This window comes from Camponotus floridanus, unplaced genomic scaffold (assembly GCF_003227725.1).
Source record: "Camponotus floridanus strain SB8 unplaced genomic scaffold, Cflo_v7.5 scaffold6, whole genome shotgun sequence".
NCBI lineage: Eukaryota > Metazoa > Arthropoda > Insecta > Hymenoptera > Formicidae > Camponotus > Camponotus floridanus.
The window spans coordinates 2,880,715-2,890,694 of record NW_020229769.1 but is presented as its reverse complement, the minus strand read 5'-3'; the positions used below and the strand labels follow the sequence as shown (position 1 = coordinate 2,890,694).

At 29.6% G+C, this 9,980-nt stretch overlaps 1 protein-coding gene across 2 annotated transcripts; it reads right to left on the bottom strand.

Moving 5' to 3' along the window:
- Window positions 1-991: 991 nt before the first annotated feature.
- Window positions 992-4,264, bottom strand: LOC105259465 (nuclear pore complex protein Nup85). 2 transcript variants are annotated; one of them, XM_011271419.3, is made up of 9 exons: window positions 4,109-4,264; window positions 3,594-3,699; window positions 3,126-3,473; window positions 2,620-2,999; window positions 2,233-2,552; window positions 1,956-2,173; window positions 1,668-1,886; window positions 1,373-1,472; window positions 992-1,298 (listed from the first exon to the last, which is right to left on the bottom strand). In XM_011271419.3, exons 1-9 carry the CDS (start codon window positions 4,136-4,138, stop codon window positions 1,088-1,090), a joined length of 1,932 nt encoding a protein of 643 aa, XP_011269721.1. In that variant the 5' UTR covers window positions 4,139-4,264; the 3' UTR covers window positions 992-1,087. The 2 variants fall into 2 exon arrangements, with proteins under 2 accessions (XP_011269721.1, XP_011269722.1); XM_011271420.2 differs by lacking the exon at window positions 4,109-4,264 and adding an exon at window positions 4,071-4,095.
- Between the last annotated feature and the right edge of the window lie 5,716 nt (window positions 4,265-9,980).

Genomic DNA, 9,980 nt, shown 5'->3' with positions numbered 1-9,980 from the left:
TCATTTCTTTTTTATACCAACAAAATATTTTTATTATTATTCTATTGTCATTTCTCATTCGCAATTACTAGATAATTTCAAATATAGACCTGTAATATCGACCTATAATATAAATCTCTCTATAATAAAGTAGGATATACTCTTTTTTCCTTTTCTCTTCTGTTAGATTTTTATTCGTTTAAGAACTATTTTTATATTAAATTATTTTAATTTCAGTTTATCTTTAAGGATTATTGTTAATCTTTAGAATATATATCGAACCATTTGATTGATCAATGAGAACAAAGAAATCTTTGCTATTTTTTAAAATTAATTAATCAAAGAATTTGAAATATTTCTAATGCAAAGGAGAGAGATACATATTTCTAATGATATATGTGCAAAATGAAAATATTAGTTTTTTTTGCTTTCTCTATAAATAATCACAGATCACACAACGATGTGGGCAATGTTAGAGTTATTCCAGTTCCACAGAAATGATTTATTCTTTGTAATTAATGGAAATAAAATGATGTATATATATATATATATATATATATATATATATATATATATATATATATATATATATATATATTATATATATATATATATATATATATATATATATATATATTAAGTTAGAGAATAAAAAGATATAAGAAGTTTAGTTACAAAAGATAAACTTTTAATTTAGAGTGTTCTATTTTTGATTTATATAAATTAAAAGATAAAAGAAGATAAAGATTTCTTTATCCTAATTAATCAATTAATTAATTCAAAATAACAAAGAATGGAATGGAGAGCTTCTATTGTATTCTCAATTTCTCTTTTAATATTCACATATTTGTAATATTTCATTTATTGTAAAAGCTTTTTTGGATATATCTTTCATTGAATTGCTAAGCAATAGTTTCTTCTATTGAACATTTTTTATTAAACATTTTTTTTATTGATATATCTCCAATAAATATAACAAATGAAATATTATTTAAGAATCATTTCTATAATGTTTAAATTGTTTATATTTGTATAAATTGCAAAATTAAGTAGAAAAAGATACTGATAACATTTGTTAAGAGGAAAATGAATACAGCAATAAATAATGTCAGTGTTCAGCTTGGCAACCTTCTAAGCTTAGAGATCGTGCCAAGTTTCGTGCAACGCCTATTCGGAATACGGAAATTTTGTCTTGAAATTTCGGATCATCGCCGTGAGCTTCCGCACAGCGTAGCAATTCATAACAATCATTGGACGAAAAAATCACATCTTCCGCTTCTAGTAACGGTATAGCATCCGTTAATAGAATAGACCAAAAACTGAGGAAAGAGAAAAAATTACAATCCATGTAATCTATATAATAAATATTCTTAAGATGAATAACACAACTTACTATTTTGGTGTCAAATTCGAGACTAAAAGGGATACTAATAAACTTGCTGCTTCTCGGAATTCGCCCATTCCGTACATATGATGAAATTCACAATATTTTCCTGAATACAGTAACAAATTTATCATATATTTATACAATATATATTTTCTTATATAATTAATATATAAATTATATGAAAAAAATATATAATTTTATTACAGAACTACATAAAATATAAGAAAATAAAAAAAATATACGGAAATTATCATTTTTATCAGTTATTTTCAGATTAATATTTATATTTGTAGTTTCTTACCTAAAAATGTGAGCCTATCGCTGGCCAGCATGCAAGAACCTAAATTTTCCAATAAATCACGACACTCTAATTCTCCATGTTCTGCATAATGTTTTAAAAACTGATCTGCGATGTATGTAGTAAAATTGCCATCATGTGCCTTAAGTGCCCACATGAGAGCATTGCCCAATCTTCCTTGTCTTATGCTCTTCTTTCCCTGAATCTTGCATATGCTGGTAACTGAAACACATTTCTGAGTTATTATAAATATAATTTAAGGGCAAGGGAATGATTGAAACTGAGTTTTACCAACGTGCGGCATATTATTGTCCCGGGCGACATCGATAATCTTATTGATTCTCGCTTCTGTGCCTGTCGGTAGCGATTGCAATAAAATTTCTAATCTACCCAAACCTTGTTTAGGACAATGTATCAAATAACTCGCGCCACACTGCCACAATGAGTGATGACTCATCAACATAGTACCATACTCTAATATAAGAGATTCGTGAAGCTGTGCAGTCACACTGTAACAAGTTCCCAATTTTAGTTTGTCATCAATAAATTATCTTGCATTTATACTTACTTAGTCTTTTCTTTGCTTAAAATATTTAGTTTTCCACATTTGTACAACAGATCCATTAAATGAGCCGCAAACCAACCATTATCACTCATATATTGTATCTCTTTGATAACTTGATACAAATCATTTTCTATTAAAGCAAGAATTACGCGATCTAAGTGTCTGTTAGCTTGCCATCTCTCGGCGACACTGTTTGCATAGCGCGAAAGCTCCAATTGTTTACAACAAGGAGCCGAATAAAATAGTTTTGCTGCCAATAATTCATACCATGCTTCTGTATACATAGAATATTCCCACAATACTGATTCATCCCCTGCTATTAACTGTAGAACAAAATCTTATGTTTTTGGGGAAAATAAAAGAATATGTATTAATATACCTTACACTGACCTTCATGAGCATCTCCAGATTATTATCTATAACAAAGTAGTTAGTTTCTAAATTTGAGCAAAGATCCATTTGCCAGTGCTTCCATCGTATAATAAACTCATTTATGGAATATCCGCCATATACATTGTATACTGGCATTGTTCTGATAATATTGTCTGCAGTAATGAATGCAGAATGATCTGCTTTACTATGCAATGCTAAGAGACGGCAGACTAGATTTAATTTCCCATGAAATGCGCAGCCCATCACAGCTTCCCAATAATTCGAATTTTCTAAATCAGCACCAATAGTTTTCTTCGACAAAATTTTTGAAGCAATCAACTCTCTTGAAGGAAAGTGAAAACTGATCCATTCCAATAGTTGTGGTAACACAACATCACCTATGCACATGAGACAATCAATATGAAAAAAATGCAATATTTTAAAGCACATTCTTTTCTAAATAAGAATTTATACGTATAATATATATTATTCTATGTACATATATATTTATATCTGAATTTTACCTGGTACAGCATCAACATAAAGAATTTCTGTCAGATGCCAAACACATTCCACTTGATAAAATATAGTAAGGAAATTTTCCAACATTGTTTTTTCTTCTGATAATGGCTCTTTTGGTAATATCTCTTGCAAATTTTCAACACAGGCTCTCAATATAGATCTATATTGTTTACTGTGTTTAAGGAGTTCTGGTCTAATGTCACCAGAAGAAAAGGACTTAAGATTTTGTACCGATAGAAAAACACCATTGCTTTCATTAACCAATTTACGTAAAAGAGGTGAAAATAATATGATCTCTGGTCGGAGGAAATGCACTTTGGCCTCACAAGGAGCAAACTGACTTTTAATATCTGAAACAAGAATATAAGAGAATAATAATACACAATATACAAACATATAATACAGTATATAATCATGCTTGTTTTATATTAAAAGAAATATAAATAAAATATATATAAAAGTTCCTCAACCTTGTGAAAATTTATCTACATGTTTGTATGCATGAATTCCAAATCTATTGCTATTGATCCAGGTTGTCGCAATACCTGCTTTCCTACATACATCATCTGCTATAACCTAAAAATACAAAGAGTAAGCAAAGGTTTATTATTTAGTAAATACCATTCAATTCTTAAGATTTTTTGTATTTTCTTATTATTAATTGTTCAATAGAAATTTAAAATTTCATAAAAGTAGTATAAAACAACATAATTATTTAAATTTCAGATTTATGGGGACATTTAATCATCTGAATAAATAAATTTACAAATAAATAACATACAATGATCATTAAATAATATTAATTTAAATAATTCACAGTTCGTGTTTTATATAAATAATAATTTAATTTAATAGTTTAATTTAAATTAATGAACTTGAGAAATTAATAATTATCTAGATTTATATTCAAAAGTAATATTATAATTTTTATAAACTTTTTCTTATACACGTAAATAATGTTGCATGTGTGTATTATTATACTAACAACTATTTGCGCGTTATCACTTTCGTCCATAATTATTCGAATTATATCAATATCAACCTTGCTATTATTATATTAAATTTATGTAAATAAAAACTTTTTGGCAAAATACACCGGGTATGTAAAATAGAGAGAAGCCTAAGAGAGGTTATGCCGCCAATTTTCATAAGGGCGCATTCACACCCTGGCACATAAAGTCACTAGATTAACAAAGTATCGCAATTTTGATCTGAATAAGATAAGCTGGAGCAAAAATGGCGTCCGATAGTATAAATATAGGCCGGTATTTATAGTACGGTCTTACATTTAAGATCATCTTAAGAACTCATTCCACCAATCAATGGCTGCATTGTAGCTATTTGATTGGTTGAATGAGTTCTTAAGATGATCTTAAATATAAGACCGGATTATGAATACCGGCCATAGGCTGCGATTGTTGCATTTCTCCACGCAACAACCTGACATTTTTGATATTTTCTTCTTTTTCTGCGCAACAGAAGGAGTTTTCTCACCTCACACACAACAGGACACAGGATAAACCAGGATCAAGGTTAGAAAAATTGCACTTAGTATAGATAGCTACACAAAGTGTGCCCTATCTGCACCATCGAACGCCATTTTTGCTCCATCTTATCTTATTGAGATCAAAATTGCGGTACTTTGTTAATCTAGTGACTTTATCCGCGAGAATATCACGGTTCGTTCGAACGCGTGACGCGCGTAAACATAATACACGCATGTATGTGCGCCAACAGCTCTTTTAAGAAAATACTCAGGACTGAAACAGTTTCACCAACTGGTCAATTGACGAGTTTTTTGTATCAGTGATTGGTAGAACTGTCTCATATATGAAATAGTTGAAATAAACTTTTTTGAAAAGTTTATTCGTCGTTGTCGTGATATTAACGTCCGGAATAAGTGGAATATATTCGTAAGTTATATACAATTTTATTATTAATAAATAGTTGATTGCTCTCGAAATACGATACTCGATTGTACGATAAGAATCAAAATTATAAATTATTACTTTGTTGCAATCTTTATGAGCAATGATTATTCTTCTATTTCTATTTCTATCTTAATATATATATGTACACACACACACACACACATTTAGAATTCTAATATAATAAATAAATATTCTCTCTGATATCATTTGATCTAAATATAATTTGATTCAGAACGCGCAATAAAACGATCGAATAAAAATCGGATAATTAACATAACGGAAATATATATTTTTAAAGTTATATACAAGTGTATTTATATACAAGTATATCTTTAAAGTCACACACACACACACACACACACGCGCGCGCGCGCGCGCGCGCGCACGCACGCACGCACGCACGCACGCACGCACGCACGCACGCACGCACGCACACGTACACACGGATTAATTATTTATTAAACACACATCTTTAAAGTCACACACACACGTACACGTACACACGGATTAATAATTTATTAAACACACATCTTTAAAGTCACACACACACTCACACACACACGTACACGTACACACGGATTAATTATTTATTAAACGATTAATATACTTCGTAAAGTTATTTCCATTTTTTATTGCAATTATGATCTTTAATAAAGATTTCTCATCATAATAAAAAAATTTTATATCGTTTATCAAAAGTTTAAATTAGATTTAAAAGTATTATTGCCTCTTTTCGATAATAATTCATTATTTCACTGTACCTATTTCGTGAATAGCTATCATTACAGAGATCGCGTAAAGTTTGACAATGCAATAAAATTAATAATAAAATTCCAATAAAATTAAATACAAATTAATTATAATAATTAAATATAAATTTGTTTATAATTAACTTTTTCTACGTTGAGAAAAGTTCTTCGTTTCTTTTGGAATATCTTAAAGATTCTTTTAATTAAATTTTACAAAATATATAACTATTAAATTTATAGTAGCTAATATTTAGAAATAAAAAGATAATATTTCATTTTTATATAGATTAAATATACGATATTATTTATTAAAAGAACTAATATATCTTTTATGGATCTTTTTGTTAAGTTAATTATTTAGATCTACGATTCGATTGTTTTACTGCATTTCAATCCGAATTATATATTTAAATGATCGAAAAATAAAACGATAATAAAATAATAAGCAATATATCTATTTAAAAAATAGTGTATATAAATAATAAATAATAAATAATTTTTATAAATTACTTACCGCATATCTCTGGCTGCTTCAGGCTCTCTCCCTGCTTTTTGACTGTCCGATACTTTTCCAGATGTCCTTCTCTTTTATTGTTTCATCCTTTGTTGTTTCCTCGTAGCAGTCACGTATTCACTCACGAACAAACAATTATATTTCAGTTAATTATATTTCAGTCATATACAGAAACGATCGCGAGACACTTTGCACGACACTCCCGATCGCAAAATAATCATAGGAGATATGTATTTTTATAATATTATTATTATTTTATTATTATTGCAAGAGAGGAAAAATTACAATAATTCGCTCGATTTTTAAACAAAGCCAAAATCATGCACCACTCGATTCTTACACTAATTAACTATTTCTATTTGTTGATGTATAATATATGGATAATAACGCGAATCATAAGATTAAAATATTAAAGTAATGTAAATTGATGATACAGCAATCGTTTAATTAATATGATATATATGCATGTAGTTTAGGAAAGTTTAAAACATCGGGCGAAATCGAATTTCATTCTATGCAATGTTAAAGAAATAATTATTATTCGTAAAGTTCGATAATCGGAGAATATTGCGAGAAAATTTGTAATTTTTGCCCCTTTCGCTTCAATTTTTATTTGCAATAATGAAAGATCGCGTTTCGATGAATTTATCGTCGCCACAATTTCATGTCATTTATTAATTAATTATTTGTCAATTATAATAGTCGAATTATTATATTTCGATCTAATCGCGATCGTACTTTTAGGAAAAGAATTCGATAATACGGAGCGGTCCGTATCGCTACTTTCTCCGTTGGAATGTCGCCGTGCGAATGAGGGGAGGTCGTCGCGTATGTAAACAATAGCGCGCTACGTCACAAGGTCGAATGACGTGTTAGCTCGCTACGTCACAAGGTCGCATGACGTGTTAGCTCGCTGCCGAAATATTTAACGCGTACTGTGAGAATTGTATTTATATACAAGTATATTTTTAAAGTCACACACACACACACACACACACACACATACACACACACACACACTCACGTACACTAAGAAAAAAAGTTGTTAACTCGACTAAACCATTTAACTAAATTATTTTTTTTTTAATTGAAATATCGAAATATTTAAGTTAAATAAATGTCATGTTAGATTTATAATAGTTAAATATTCCAATTAAAAAGATAATAATTTAGTTAAATGGTTTAGTTAAGTTAACAACTTTTTTTCTCAGTGTACACAGTTTAATTATTTATTAAACCTCACGAGATGTATTAATCGTTTAATAATATAAGTGTATTTATATCCAAGTATATTTTTAAAGTCTCATACACACACGTACATTGAGAAAAAAAAGTTTTTGTTAACTCAACTAAACCGTTTAACTAAATTATTATTTTTTAAATTAAAATATTGAAATATTTAAGTTAAATAAATGTCATGTTATTTATAATATATTATAATGTTATTTATAATAGTTAAATATTCCAGTTAAAAAGATAATAATTTAGTTAAATGGTTTAGTTAAGTTAACAACTTTTTTTCTTTTATAATTAGTCTTTTCTCTGTTTACTATTTGATTGTTTTATTACGCTTTTAGAAAGTCAAGTTCTATAATGTAACTTTTAATTTTGTATTTCATATGAAATTATTATTTTAAACATAATAATTTTCTTTCTTTGCATTTCTATCATGAATAGACATTTCCAACCTTTACTAAAAAAACTAAAAATATCCCTCAATTTTTTCTCTCTTCGGACAATTTATTTACATTTATATATAGTTCTCTTTATTCCTTTAAAAATGAACATCGAGAACAAAGTACACGAGTATTGTAAATGTCAAAAAATGATCGCGCGAATATTATAGTTGTGAATATATAAAAATTAATGCAATATACTATGAATTTTCTACGTTATATATTGAATCGAAATTGCATAAAAGAGGAAAAGAAGAACAAGCCTATGAATAGACATTTCCATTTTTTACTAAAAAAAAAAATTAAAAATATCTCTCAATTTTTTCTCTCTTTCTTCAGGCAAGTCTACATATATGACCAATATGATTAATTGATTCCATCTTTATATATTTATCATTATGTGCTATTAATTAAAACCGTAGACAATATTTCAGAAATCAAAGTTGTGCAAACGTTGCGCGCAGGAATGGATGCGCAGTGGTTCGGCCGCCATGTTAGCGCGTGACTGCTACGTCATACGCGTCATTGCTACGTCATACGCGTCATACGTGACTCGGAGTCATACGCAGTTACACGGATCGTCGAACGTCCGCATTTTTCGCGTCTTTTAACCGTTTTTAAACGAATATCGCGAGTGAAAGAGCGTCGAAAGTGTTCAAGGATGATCGCGCGACTTTCATAATATGTCAGTGAAAGTGCGCGACAGCCGTTTTCGACAATTCAGTGATAGCGCGATCGCGAAGATGGAGCGAAGTCGCGTCGCATTATTTGCGCCCTTGATGATTATCGGATGCAAGCGAATATCGGGAGTGCCGAATAAAGTGTCGCGCGTTCGCGTTGATGATATCGTGTGAGTTTGTGTGCATCAAGATCGGAATGGGACGTCCCGAGGCGAACGAGTGGAGCGGCCTGTGGAACAGCCGGTGAATGGTGAGTAGATTTGATTTATCATATTTGCGTGACAATTCGTGCTCATTCGACGCTTATACAGCATCGCGATGTCCCGAATTAGGTTCGAACAAATCGGCGCCGCATCATAATTCGATGCGATGCCGTGCAATTCAAATAAAGTCGATCGCGTGAAGATGGTTAGGAGCGATTTCAAATTTATTTTATATACGCGCAGTGCTGCACAGCCTATCTCGTAGGGCTGCCAACTGTTAAAACGATAAATTTTTTCGATCTAACCTAACCTAATCTAACCTCTCAGTGCTTTGGATGTCGAATGTAAACACAAGCGTACGCTGCCTGGATTTTATCATGCTTTCAAAAATAATATTTAATTATTTCATTAGTGTATTACATTTTATTACGTAGTATATTAATCGTATTAAATGTGCGACGTACAGTTTTACACATTTTAATGAGAAGCATATAATATAATTGGTTAGGTTAGATTAAATTAAAACAAGCTGCTGGGATTCATTTAATGTAATAGGATTAATTTGACGAATGTGCAGCTATTGAAGTTACATGATATTTGTGGACACATTTTTAAAGTAATCATGAGTGTCTTATCTCATCTGGATTACATGAAATTAAAATATAAAATATTTATGTATTCCACATTAACGTTATTCATTACAAGTACTATATTACTACATTACAAGTACTTTTCTTATATCTCAATCATATTCAACCATTTATTTCATCGATGAAGCTTTTCATATATCGCAGACAATATGATACTGTGTGTGGAATTTTACACAGGTAATACATGGCACAAAAATAATTTGCTCTCAAGTATTGTGTGCATTTCTCAAAAATAAATCAAATTAAATTATTTTCAGAATCCAAACATCGCTACATTGCCAGGATTGTATCTTATTATAACTGCGATATTATCACCTTTTAATATGTGTGCACAGTACTACATACATAAAATATATAAATTTATTTGAAACGTACTGAAATCTTTATAATATTCGTGATATTATAAAAGAAAATTGCAACTCTAATGAAACAGAGTGGTGGAATAATTGGTTGA